General features: G+C 52.0%; 4 protein-coding genes across 4 annotated transcripts; 1 reads left to right on the plus strand and 3 right to left on the minus strand.

The window, feature by feature from the left end:
- Positions 1-223: 223 nt before the first annotated feature.
- Positions 224-3,080, minus strand: J4E90_001903 (uncharacterized protein; the record flags this gene model as incomplete). The annotated part of the gene is made up of 2 exons (XM_051431487.1): positions 224-2,783; positions 2,848-3,080. 2 exons carry the CDS (start codon positions 3,078-3,080, stop codon positions 224-226), a joined length of 2,793 nt encoding a protein of 930 aa, XP_051294621.1.
- A 1,702-nt stretch (positions 3,081-4,782) lies between these two features.
- J4E90_001904 (uncharacterized protein) lies at positions 4,783-5,353 on the minus strand (the record flags this gene model as incomplete). The annotated part of the gene is made up of 3 exons (XM_051431488.1): positions 4,783-4,995; positions 5,052-5,181; positions 5,238-5,353. 3 exons carry the CDS (start codon positions 5,351-5,353, stop codon positions 4,783-4,785), a joined length of 459 nt encoding a protein of 152 aa, XP_051294622.1.
- A 1,010-nt stretch (positions 5,354-6,363) lies between these two features.
- J4E90_001905 (uncharacterized protein) lies at positions 6,364-7,116 on the minus strand (the record flags this gene model as incomplete). The annotated part of the gene is made up of 1 exon (XM_051431489.1): positions 6,364-7,116. The coding sequence occupies one exon, from the start codon at positions 7,114-7,116 to the stop codon at positions 6,364-6,366; it is 753 nt and encodes a 250-aa protein (XP_051294623.1).
- A 472-nt stretch (positions 7,117-7,588) lies between these two features.
- J4E90_001906 (uncharacterized protein) lies at positions 7,589-10,144 on the plus strand (the record flags this gene model as incomplete). The annotated part of the gene is made up of 1 exon (XM_051431490.1): positions 7,589-10,144. One exon carries the CDS (start codon positions 7,589-7,591, stop codon positions 10,142-10,144), a length of 2,556 nt encoding a protein of 851 aa, XP_051294624.1.
- Positions 10,145-12,888: the final 2,744 nt, after the last annotated feature.

A 12,888-nucleotide genomic window follows, 5' to 3' on the forward strand; every position in this document is an offset into this window, starting at 1 on the left:
TGCCGCTCGCTACTCACAGATTCAGGTGTTCTCCACGACGCCGACCTTTATCCGGACCGTGCCATGCGGGGTTATCGGACCGTTAGAGTTAAATACGTCGTACAGAGCGTGATCAATGCTCGTGCGCTCGGCCGACAGTAAGCCAAGGAAGATAGCATGCATAGAGACAGGAATGTGGCGGTAGTTCGCAGGGAAGAAGTCTGGCTAATACAAGTACCTACAACTACATAGATCCCTTTGTCGCGTTACCACCTCCAACGGTGCTCACGTCGGGCGCGCCTACGAGAGCCAGGTTCTCAATACCAGCAACGCCGTATAGCGCTGCGGCATTCGTGCTGACCCATGTGGCTTCATCGACAGCAGAAAGTGCATCACTCCCATCGATCCTCACCCTCGCCCATGGAGCACCCGGTGCAAGCCCATCCTTACTACCATCGCCCAAGAACTCTGACCAAACTCTTGGAACGAGTGTCGCGTTGTTGCGATGATTGGCGACATATGCGGTGAAGCGCGAGTGGCCCTGCATCAAACTTAAAGTGCCAAAGTCCTTGCCATAACGAGCCTTCTGTTCAGCCTTCCCGGCGCCGTAATAGTAGCAGTAGTCCAAGAATGCTTCAAAGAAAGGTTGAGTGAGATTCTTCTGCTCCGTACCGAAGTGGTCCATAAGCTGATCAATAGTCTCAAGGACGCCGAAGACACCAGACAGATGCGAAACCGTGACGTTGCCAGTGTTGTTCGGGTCTGTGGGCGGCGGTGCCCATGCACCAGTGAGACTGTTGTAGAAAGCCTCGCCAGTGGCGAATCCGTTCTTGAGCTTTGGATAGGTCATGATGGACTCGACGAGCTTTTTGCGAGATTCTTCCCAGCGAGGCCCGCGACGCTCCCACTCGATAAGATACGCTTGGGCAATACCAGCCCAGTCGGTGCCAAAGTTTAGGAATAGCGCTTCGGGATCAGGGTTGTAGATAATACCCGGTTCTCGCACCTTGCGTCTCGCATCTACGCGAAGGAAGGCTTTATCAGCATCCATGACCTCACTTACCAGGTCGCCAGTCCGCTCGTCGCCGCCGGAGATGTAGTAAAATGTCTTACGATAGACTGGGGTTGAGATTCTAGCCTGTTTGGCACTGTCACTCCAGTGTTGGACGCCGTGTCTCGTCCCGAGCCCAGTAAAGTTGCCAAGATGATACGAGTCGACCTCGCCTCCGTGGCGCACTTGGTCATGAGCGATTTTGTAGGCATCCGCACGACCGGTGCGGAGGAAAAAGTCCCAGAAGAAGAGATCAGGCGACAGCTCCGAATTATCCCAAGCATAGCCACCGACGTCATATCTCCACTGGTGACGATCATTATCATAGGTATGCATGATGTCTCCATGATCCCAGAATCCGTACCAACGGCGCTGCTCGATTTGGTCTTCGTAGAACTTGATCAGAAAGTCCATGTTGTTCTCGATAGTTTGTGCTTGCGCAGAGTCTACAGCACCGGGCACGTCCCAGTAAGACCCAATCGCTTTGGTGTCGCGCATGTACTCTGGCTCAGGAATGAGAACGGGTGGGTTATTGGTGAAGTTGGTGAGCGTTGCAAGGTGTTCGGCGGATGGAGTCTCGTCGAACGCGTAGATGTAAAGCTCGTTTGTGCGGCCAAGGCCGTAAGGAGTGTCGTAGCCTCCTTCCCAGTCTTCGTATGTGATATCCAGAGCGTCTAGTTGTTGCTTGTAGGTGTCTTGTCCAAGGCCGTCGTGGTATGGGCGGATATCCATGGGACCTGCCTGAGGGCTGTACAGCCACATGGTGATTGATCCAGTATCAGTTGCAGCATTAGAAATATCCAAACTGGTAGGATACTTCTTCCAGAAATCGCGAAGGCCCACGGCAAGGCCACCAACCGTAGCGCCGCCGAGATATGCCAGGCCACCTGAACGCGTGCCTCCAGGGATCTTGACCCAGCTTTGGCCAGCCTTCGTGCGCTTCTTGAGGTTGAAGCCATCTGGAGAGAGTTGTGTAAGCTGATAGTCGCTCCACGTTGGGATCCACTGTAGACGAGTAGTCACCCTCTGATCCCATGTAGAGTTCGGTGGCAAGACGGTGCCGTTGAACTGACCCGATCGAACGTCGACACCTGGATCGCGACGCAGACCGGTAACGCCCTTGACAGCCTCGTGTAGCATTCCACCTTCAACACCCGCGATTTGGACATGACGATCGTAGAACTCCTCTTCAGCTAGGGGAACACTGAAGCGAATGCCGATACCCGACATGAAATCTTTGTACATATCTCCATCGTATATGATGGTGTGAATGACCCGAATTGCTTCGGAGTTGGCGTAGAGGTAAAACCGAACGGTAAAGGGTATCCAGTCATCATGAGCGCCATCTCCGTCGATAGTATGGATGCCGTTGACTGTGACTAACGATCGTACGGTGTTTTCCTCTGATACAGTGACGTTCGAGATCTTGCTAGTGAAGCTGAAGTAGTCGATGCCGGTTGGCTTGCCATCTTCGTCGTCATCAGGAGTACCGTTTTGAGAGCGTAGGACGAGGTGGCCGTTGCTTCCGACCGTCTTCCCGCCGGCTTCAATGGTGGACACTAGGACGTTGCCCGACTTGGGAAAGGTTGCTGAGACTTTGCCGGTACTGACCACGATAGTATTGTCAGAGTCAGTAATTTGGATACCATTGCCTTGGCGTTTGTATAGCGAAGTCGAGGAGTTTCCTGCACCAGAAGCTGTGATTGTATATTCACTGGCTGGGGCGTCGCTAGCTCCTAGAGCATGTCCGGTCCTAAAATGACGGTGCACGAAGTCAGTGCATGTCTCACACGCAGTTCGTACATGGGAGATTTTACCACTTCAGCGAGCCGTCAGGCCAGTATGCTGTTACCCACGACTGAATTTCCGCATCCCCAGAGACGGTGAAGGTTGTTGCGTTCGCAAGGTGCTGTCCTCGAGGCCACGGTAGGCCGAATGTCACGCCAGCGAGGTATTCTGGTGTATCCTCAAGCCACTTGACTTTGACAGAGTCGCTTTGGGCGGTGGCATAGCTGACAAGGCCAGCAAGGCCAATGAAGGCCCCAAACATTGTGAGATGGTACAAAGAGCGGAAGAAGTCGCAACCAGAGGAGAGGCTTGACTTTCTCCCTAACCATCCGACGGGCGAGCATTTTGTAGTTGCATGTCTCGACCAGGTACCTGGCTACGGCTTGACCGCAACGGGCCGTGGCCCGTCCTATACCCGGCTCACCATGTCACTTGCGGCAGCATACCCGTCGACTAGCCCGCACGCAAGAAGGTGTCCAAAGAACGTAATGTAGGTCGTCCTGAACGAGGCTGGTGCGTCCTTGGCGAGCCTCGCGTGTGATGGGCAGGAGTGGAGCTACTGTGGAGGTGGGGTAGATCGACAGGTTTGTGGAAAGGCGAAGACCTGCTTGCCATTAAACTCGGGGTAGAGACAGCCGAATTGATGCCTTTTGGGGTGATAGATGCGTGACTGGTACTGCGAGACCAGCAAAAATGGGAGCGATGCCCGCAACAGGCACCGCTCGAGAGCTTGCCGCATGTCCTTAGCTGGGGCAAAAAAGATCAAAAACATACAACAGCGGGGATTCGCTAGTGGTCACCCACCTAACTACTAATCCGCCGGTATCATGCTTGTATATGGCTGAGCGGACGGGAAGCCTAATTTTCATGATCCTATGGTCATATGTGAAGGAGTGGGGTTTGAGCCAGTACATATTGCCATGGCGCACGCCCACCGGAAGGGCCAGTCGAATCTGGCAGACTGGGCGGCTTCGGAGCTGCTGTATTGCAGGGCAACGCGACGCGTCCGGAAAGAACAGAAAGTCAGTAGGCTCAGAGGATAACGTAGGTACGTGAAGGTGTTGGTGGAACTTTCGCGCGAAAGGATCCATGTGCCACACGCGCGCGTCACGTTCATGCCAAGCACGCTAGTCAGAATCGCGCCACGCGCCGCTCCCCATCCCTCATCTTAGAAACGCAACATCTCCTGGGCATCGGAACAACACACGGCGAAATGAGTTCCTGAATGCGCGTGTCCGGTTTCTTAGCGCGTTCAATAGTCACGGCGTCATGTCTTGACCTACATCATCGACTCCCACTCGTCTATACCAGTCCCAACATCACGTCTAGGCATCACGCAGTCTATCCACTTTCAGGAATCACAGTTCAGCTTATTAACTCATAGATAACAATCAAAACAATGTCCAGGTTACATTATACCGATAAAATCATCATGTGCGCGAACACATGATAACGCAGCAAAGCGCTCGTGTACACGATGCGCTTTTCGCCGATAAGAACCAGGCATTATCTATTCCTATTTGAAGTAAGGTCGAAAACGACTAGATTTCTTTACTTGTTACCGCTACCGGTACCTTGGCCGGAGACGCCGCCACGACGACCGCCTTCTTGTTCGTACTCGCCGTATGTCTCTGGCATTGTAGTGAGGTTGTTGGGAGGGATGCTTGTATTAGGGATAGTGGTTATGGTTGTGTGAGAGTGTGGAAGTGGGAGGTTGTGAGTGTGGTTCGGTTGTTGCAGCGCGAGAAGTCTATTTGTAGTAGTTGGGGCGGCGGTCGTGAAGGCACCATGTGAGACGAATGTCAGGTGTTGTGAAATCACTTGGCTGTAACGACGCCAGTGAATACGACTGCATAAGACATGTCCCACTGTGAGTAAGATGTTTGAGAAGATGAAAGTCTATTAAAGTTCAATCCTAAGTCCAATACCACCATCTATCACTCCAAGCCTTACTCATCCTACATCTAGTAAGTGACCTCTCCGAATTCCTCGTCAGCGAGGATCATGTAAGTCTTTTCCTCGCTCAGTTCTATGTCGCACTCCGCGTAGTCGTCGTATAGAGTGGCGTTGAAGAAGTTGCACATGTCCTGGACGATAGGACGTGCCTTGCCGAGCTCCTCAAACGAGCAAGTACCCTTACCGCCGAGGGCGGCAGGGAAAGCACATGGCTCGATCGCCTGTTACTGTATCAGAAAAGTGCTGCAGCTGGGGCTAGGACGGACATGGTACTCACGGCAGAGTAGACGCTGTAGTTGATGCAATGGCAAGTAAAGTCATCGGGCGCGCAGCCGTCAGCATGGTTGGCCTTCTCCTGGCACTGGTGAAGGCACTTGGGCATCCATTTGCTGAGCTTCTTGTTGTCCCTAGCATCATCGCATTAGTATATAGACCAAGGAAGTTTCGGAGGGGCTTAGCATACAAGCACTTGTACTTCTCCATGTTACCATGCTTCTCAGCTTGGGTAATGTTGTAGGTGTACTGGGCGCTGGCCGCAGCGGCAACGGAGAGAAGAGTGGCGATTTGGGAGAAACGCATGATGATGATTGTGTGGTTGTTGGTGAGGTGATGTGTTGAAAGTGATGCTTGATGTTGTGCTTCGATTAAAGTGAGGATGTTGCCCCTCTTATACACCAACTTTGGCACTACCCTCACCCTTCTCAAATGGAATCAAAGCGTTGTGTGCTGGTAGCAAGTACCTGCAGCACTGTACCATGCAGTCCCAACATTGGATGTGTAATATTGATCCATGCAGGAACATCCTCCCGCATTGAGCTAATATGTGTTAGCGCGACTGTCAAATGAATGCGCCGGCAGAGTCTCCGAGCCCTCACCTCCTCTGGTGTCCCTCAACGTTGGCCCGGACAGCACCATGGCCGGAGCGGAACACGCATCACACCTGGCGGTGACAGCAACCTTAGCTGAAGAGAGGAAGCGGTCAACTTTCCCAACACAAACGACAGAAACAATGAAACATTTGGCAATCGGACATCAACGTCAGTGGAGGGTTATTGAAGGGGTTTGCCGCGAACAATACATCAGCATTTCCATGATCGGAAATACGCTTGTGTTACCATGAAGACAAAATGAGCGACGAAAGACAGGAAAAGATGCTGTCCAGCGAATAAATCCTGAGACATTTCAATAGCATGAGCGAATCATTCGGCAGTACCGTGGAACAAGCCGATGCATTGACATTCTAGCGAAATAGGGGATTAAAAGGAAAAAAACGGCCATACTGGGGCCTGGCTAGGGCTGACAAGAGACAACATAAACTTGTCATGAAGATGAACTCTCTCATCCGATGCGGTGTGAGAGCACTGCGCAGCTGACCGACTTGCGCATTTGGTTGAGGTGGTGGGCGTGATGTAGAATATCTGTTGTTGAATGGGTCCCTTGTCCCCAGGCGAACTTTTCCGAAAAGGTTTAGCATGTGGAGCTCCGGGACCCCGCCTTACTTCGACCAGACATCTGAACCAGCAATGAGGTTTACTTGCTTATTATATTGGGACCCGTCCCCTCACCGCTGCCTGGTGTTCGACAAAAGATCACAACTTCGACTTTTGCAGCTGCTCGTTGACGAGCGCGGCGAAATGCGGGTGTGCTGCGCCTATGGCGTCGCGTTGCGCCTCCGACAACACGTGCGCATTGCCCAACATCTGCCTAGCTGTTCTTACAGCAAGATACGTGACGATTGGATCCGAAGGCTGCAGGGCTCTCAGAAGACGTAGGTAGCTGGTCATCTCCGCGACGAAGCCTTCATGATCAATCAGACGCTTGATGAACGGCTGCAGATCTTCCACAGCGTCAATACCGAGAGCGCGCATCGCCGCATAGCTATACAGCCAATACCACTTATCTTCGCCATCGACTTCTGGGTCATCGGGAATGAAAGATGTCGTCGTCTTGCTTCTGAAACACCGAACAAGCCAGTCGAGGACACACATGACGTAACCTGGTAAGATGGGGCCCATGGCAAGAGCGAGTTGCGAAACGTCTGGGTATTCCTCATAGCCGGTTCGAATCGCCTGCGAAGCCGCAGCGAGCGTCCAAACCGAAATTTCGATGGCATATGGACGGTGGCCGCTCTCGGCTTGCTCGATCATCTGACGACTGCGATCGAGGGAAACGAGACCTTTGGCAGCAGAACACTGGTGGGCGTAGTCCGATGGCGCACCCGAATGAGACGCGACAAGCAAAATTGGAGGACCTTCCAGGAGAAGAGCGCGTATTTCATACGAAAGATCTCCAAATGGCTGCTTCGGACTATCGTCGAAGGAAGCCGTAGTATCTATGTCCATGTTGCGAAAGCTCTCTTCGAGCTGTGCGCCTGTAACTGTAGCTTGGTCGTCTCAATGGCGTAGCGGCAGCATTTCGTTCCGAGGTTGTTTCTAAGCTTTGTAAGTCTGTTAAGCCGGATTGAGGCTCTGCAATGCTGCGACGGAAAAATATGGCTCTTCACTATAGGCTGCGCCTGCCTGCCATGATTGGCAACAGCGCCTGCAACGCCGTGATGACGCAACTATGCGCGCACAACGGTACAACTCGTTCCTGGCGGCGCATAGAACTACGGCTATCCTTCGAGAAGGACATTTCGAAAGTATGGCCGTAGTGAATGTGGGTGACAGAGACAATACTAGAGCGCGTGGCACTAGCGCGACAATGGACCCACACAATACCTTTGTCTCACTCACCTGGTCTAACTTGCTCAACTCTACACACGACCTTCCGTATCAAATCACAGATTCTTTGCTGTCCTCAATCATCGACACTATGGCCAGGAAGCGCAACGGCGGTTCGCACCAAAAGACGGACGGCGCCCACGATACTAACCCCAAGACTGCGATGACTACCCATGTTCAATACAAGGCAAAAGAAGGACTTCAACACCAAGACCAAGCACAACAGCAAGAACGCGGCCGTAATGGTGCACGTGGAAACGGTGGCAGGCGTGGACATGGCGACCGGCGGAGCAAGTCGCCAGGGCGAGACATTCAGCGCGAGCAACAATCCAAGCATCGAGACAACAGGCGCTCGCGCACCCCACCCCCAGCCAGAGAGATCTGCGATAGGCCAATCAAGATCCAAGAACTCCGCGCAAGTGCGACTACCGACGCCGCTGGACAGGTTTCCCGGAAGCGTAAACAAGAGGCAACTGAAGATGATGGACTGCATGCGAAGAAGAAAGCGCGTAGCGGACCTGGAGAAATGAAACCGACCATAGTCGCTCACGGACAGGAACCTGCACGCGCACCAGCGGTGGAGAAGAATGTCGATGCAGACAAGAAGGTCCCTAGCCTACTTGACCTAAAGAACATGACCGAGGAAGATAGGAAGAAGCTCCGTGATGACAAGTTCAAACAGAAACCTGTTGTTTCTAGCAGACCTACTATATTGGAGACAGTCTCTCATGAGCTAAAGAGCCCTAAGACGAGACACGGTGTCAAAGACGGTTGCAAGATCACAGCACCCGAAGCGGAGCCGGAGGCAAAGGCCCTTACTCCACGGACCCCAAGTCAAAACACCAAAGCCAGCTCGCTAAAGCATTTCGATGCTAGCACCAAGACCGCGGCCACGATTCTGCCCGATACATCCGTCACCAAGGGCGCCGCCTCAACCCCCAAGTCACGGCAACCGAGCGCAGGGAAGGGAATACACAAGATGGAAGACGCAAAGGCTGGCGAAAGCATCGCAGGTGGCACAAAGCCAAAGCCTAGTTCTACTCCAAGCCAAACAGTTACACCGCCGGCTGAGCGCAGTAAGCGGAAGTTCGTGGAGTTAGAGAATCCCGAGGTAGCTTCGTGCAAAAAGGCCAAAGCGAGCCACGAGGCTATAAAGAGACGGATTACTAAGATCAAGAAGTCTCTGGATGATCATCACTTGTACGCTGATCAGGATCGCTTCCCAGAGGAAGGAGTTACCTTTGTCGACTATGACGTTTACAGCATACCCCTCCTGTGCTCCCATACGATTGAACATCAGTACCCATTCGAGGTTATGGATAAGCCTTCAGATAGGCTGAAACGGTCGTTCACTGATGACAACGAGATCCATGTCTTTGGTCGTAAGATGCTTGTTCTGCGGCAGGAAGCGCTTCGCCTATCCAGGAAGAAGTTCTGGACGTCCGAAGACCTTGGCCGCAAAGATGCTTCGAAAGTCGAGCCAACTAGAGACATCGGCGACTGTGATCTCTATCTCTACAATGGGAAGGTTCACATCGCTACCGAGCGAGGACTTCTTCTAGCAGCAGAGTACCTCAAGCTCATCGGAGTTCCGGATACGCAGCCAGTACGATTCCATGGGAACAAACCCGTTTGGATGAGCCAAGTTACGCCCAAGCCGGAGCACAGGCGTGTGTTGGAATCATGGCATCCTAGTGCAGCCTTGAAAGAAGGCGGCTGCATCTCAATCACGCACAGCTCTACCGTGGTAGTATACGAGCATGGCGTTTTCGACATCGACCACAACACCGGCGCGGAGACCCGAATGGCCTACGGTGCGCGAGAGGATGATGGCGTTGTTGGTTGGTTCGACTATTCGAAAACATGTCGTATAGACTGGCTCAAAGACCCAGAAGAGACAACTACAACCACACACGACCCTACCATCATTGACTGGTCAACATTTGACTATAGTCCTCTCGCAGCTCGAGCTGCAGCTCAACAAGCGGCGCAGCGTAAGTTGACGGCTACAACGCGGGGAATGGCAACAGTTTATGCATCCACGGCACCACTCACGCCGATCACACCAACATTGGCATCTCCCGCGGGAAGAGCAGCGACACTTGGCAGCAATGGCGAGCATTACTTGTCTGAGCTTGCGCTTGCAGCGGAAAGCTCATTACAGTCTATAACACATGCTGAGTCTCCAGGTCCCCACGTAGCGCAAAAAGGAGGAAAGTCGCCACCGTCGACGATCAAGGATGGACGTATACCGCGACATGACAGTCCTAATTCCCGATCTGACCAGAGTGCGAATGAGGGCAGCAGCGATATCATTGGCGAAGATGATGCATCCCAAGGAGCTACCGATGCCACATTATCCAAACAAGTTACAGACATTGGGTCTGTCGTGAAACAAGAGACGGCGATGGATCCGTCCTTGAGTCCTCGGCAGGTCTCCGCAGGTTGTGACGGACCTGGGGGATATCAAGTATCCTCGCATGAGCCTTCGGCTCCGGCCATCAAAGCAGTGAGACCGGACAAGCCTCTATCTACAGTATCTCAACGTTACGATGTTGAGGTAGATTGGGACGATACCGACATCCACGAGGATGATGAAGCTCAAAACCAAAGCCCCGATCACAACAAAGAGGACGAAGAGCTTTGAGTTGGGAACAAAAGTATCCTAAACCTTACTGCAATGACACAGTCTACAGGAGTGAGACGATCATAGGCTCTTGCAAGGACATTGAGCAGAAAGAAAGAGACGGAGACTATACCAGTCAGTGCGACACCGCTAACCTGGGTGTCGTCATTGATGGCGAGGTATAGGACGGATTCAGTACGATTGGCCTTCTGGAGTAAGTAGAGGAGCAGCTCGCTGTCTTCGTGTGCACAGCATGGAGCCATCGCCCAAGACGCTGGCATTGGTCACGAATACCAAGCATATGATGCGATCATGCTAAGCAGAATCCCAACACATGGGGATCATGCCACGCCAATGTACCACAGAAGGCCCTGCCAGCATGACCAACGCTCAGATTTCTTCCTTCGCGATATGCAAGCGATGTATCTGAGACTTTCTTTGCCTGAAAGGAAAGAAATCCCTACCAAAACAAAAAGATGAAAGCAGAAAAACGCCAAATCAGACACAAAAGATGAAACCAAGCGCCAAAGCTGCGCCCCTCCAGTCTCTCAGCATACCCACCACTTGCATGGTCTATCGGATGAGCCATATGGGCAGAGGCAGACTACACGTGGCCGAGAGCCCCCAAACAGGCATGCGTTGCAAGCGCGTCATCACAGTCAAGTCGCCATCCATCCCAAAGCTACACAGCGCATGTACTGTTCACGTACGAGTGACCCATCTACGATACCCATTTGCTATTTCCAGGCGCACATTCGAGAGCGTTCCGAGAAAGAGGAGCGAAGATAGTCGAGGGAGCATCAGTCCATTTGCATTAATGCGAAGTTCAAACCGGGCACCGCGCGAGTCGCACAGTGCTTGTAACACTTCGCTATGAATCGTCGCTCTGTATGATAGTTCTACCATCATAAAAATATAATAAAATGTTGCAAAATTGCGTGATTTAGGCCACTCAACCCGCTAACAAATCGACGTGATATGTGACCATCTCACAGCGTATTGGTAGACTTCAGGGTTCTTCCACCGTCCAGCTTCCTCACATGCGTTCTTGTTCCTGTTCCAGAAGCCGTAGGGTTCATCTGCAGTGGCTTTCTCTTTTCAACAACATTGGCCTTCACACTCTCGGTCTTCTCTTCTTCAAGCTTGTTTGATTGCGCTGATCCACTACTAACAGAAAGTCGCAACTTCTTCTTTTTATTGTTGTGCGCGCGGAACCTGATGAGTCAGTATGTATGGGGGCGATGCGACAAGTGAGCTCTTACCAGAAAAGCAGCAAGGATATTATAAGTAATCCGCCAATTGACCCGCCTACTGCTGTACCGACTGTATAGCCTGTTATGATATCAGTATTTGGAGAGTGCCTTCTAGATGCATTTGCAGGGTGTAAATACCTGTAGAGAAGCCTGAAGGGCTGCCGCTCGAATCAGCTGGTAGGGTACTGGTCGGGTTTGGCGGAGATGGAGATTCTGTCGGAACTGCTGTCGGAGCTGGAGATGGATTTGCTGAAGTAGATCCTGGGAACACGGGAGATGATGATGATGATGATGATGATGATGTTGTTGTGGATGGTCGCGTTATGGTAATGAATACCGATTGTTGGCCATTGAATAGAGAGCTTAGTCCCGCAAACACACTTGAGTCCAATGCAGATGAAGAAGAGGCGACCAGGGTAGTATCAAGCTGTAGAGTGAGTTTTAGTCTTGCTGATGAAAGATTGGGTTTCTTACTAATTGCGCGCTTGTCATCGTGATGAAATTGAGAAGGAGCAAGTATAAAAGCAACGGTTCCATCTGCGACAGCAAAAAGTGAAAAGATAACGATATGAAGCTCAGCCTTGAGAAAACACATGATATATATGTGTAGCTCTTTTCATGTGTGTGGGTCTCAGCCGCAACGAGGCGTCGGTCTAGAAACTCCACAATCTTGGGGGCCAAGCTTATCGCAAGAGGGGGAAGTTCAGCTGAGCGATAAAGCAGACTTCAGCCGCATCAAGGCTGTCAACCTCTCTTAATCGTTGTATCGAGCGTTTCGATCTCCTCTTTCTTACTCTCCGACACGTACCGATTTAGACAATGGATCCATCTGGTTGTCTCGCCCTTTCCACACGAACGGACTTTACAGCGTACATCGACCTGCTCCGCAACGCCACGGGCGGGGACTTCAGCCTTGTGAAGGATTGCAAAACTAACGTATGCGGGGCTCTCTGGGGGTCAGGGAATCCAGACATCAGCGGTATTGGTATGGCGATTGGATACATCCTTGAGAGTTTCATATGCGCATGTCTTGTAGCGACATCGCTGTGGTTTGAACGAAGCGCAAAAGGCCGTTCAACCATCGGGAGGCTATTGGTTGCGAACGCCACAAGAACCTTTTTCGACAACGCCATCTTCTTTACCTTCGCGATTCAAACTGCTAGCATCGTTACACTGTCTGGGGTTGACTTTGGCGTCAACGCTGTTGGGATGGGCGGGTTCACAGTTGAGATTGCTTGGCTTGTCTCGTCGCTCACGCTTCTGCCTCTTCTTCCAATGGTGTTGCGACCGAAAATGTTCTTGGAAGGCAACGCAATAGATACCGGTAGAAGACGGTCGTCTGGTGGTACTGATGTTCCACAAGACGGATATGAAGAGCCAGGAAGCGGCGCCAATGGACACCCCGGGCTTCTCTCCGATGCTCGTAGAGGACAACGTTTTGTCCTGTTTGTGATATGCTGGGCTATGGGCTTTTGCCCTTTCTTCTCTCGCATGGGAGGGACTTTTGGTGAG

The sequence above is a fragment of the Alternaria incomplexa genome, assembly GCF_024043165.1.
Source record: "Alternaria incomplexa strain BMP 0042 chromosome Unknown scaffold_2, whole genome shotgun sequence".
In the NCBI taxonomy this organism is placed as follows: domain Eukaryota; kingdom Fungi; phylum Ascomycota; class Dothideomycetes; order Pleosporales; family Pleosporaceae; genus Alternaria; species Alternaria incomplexa.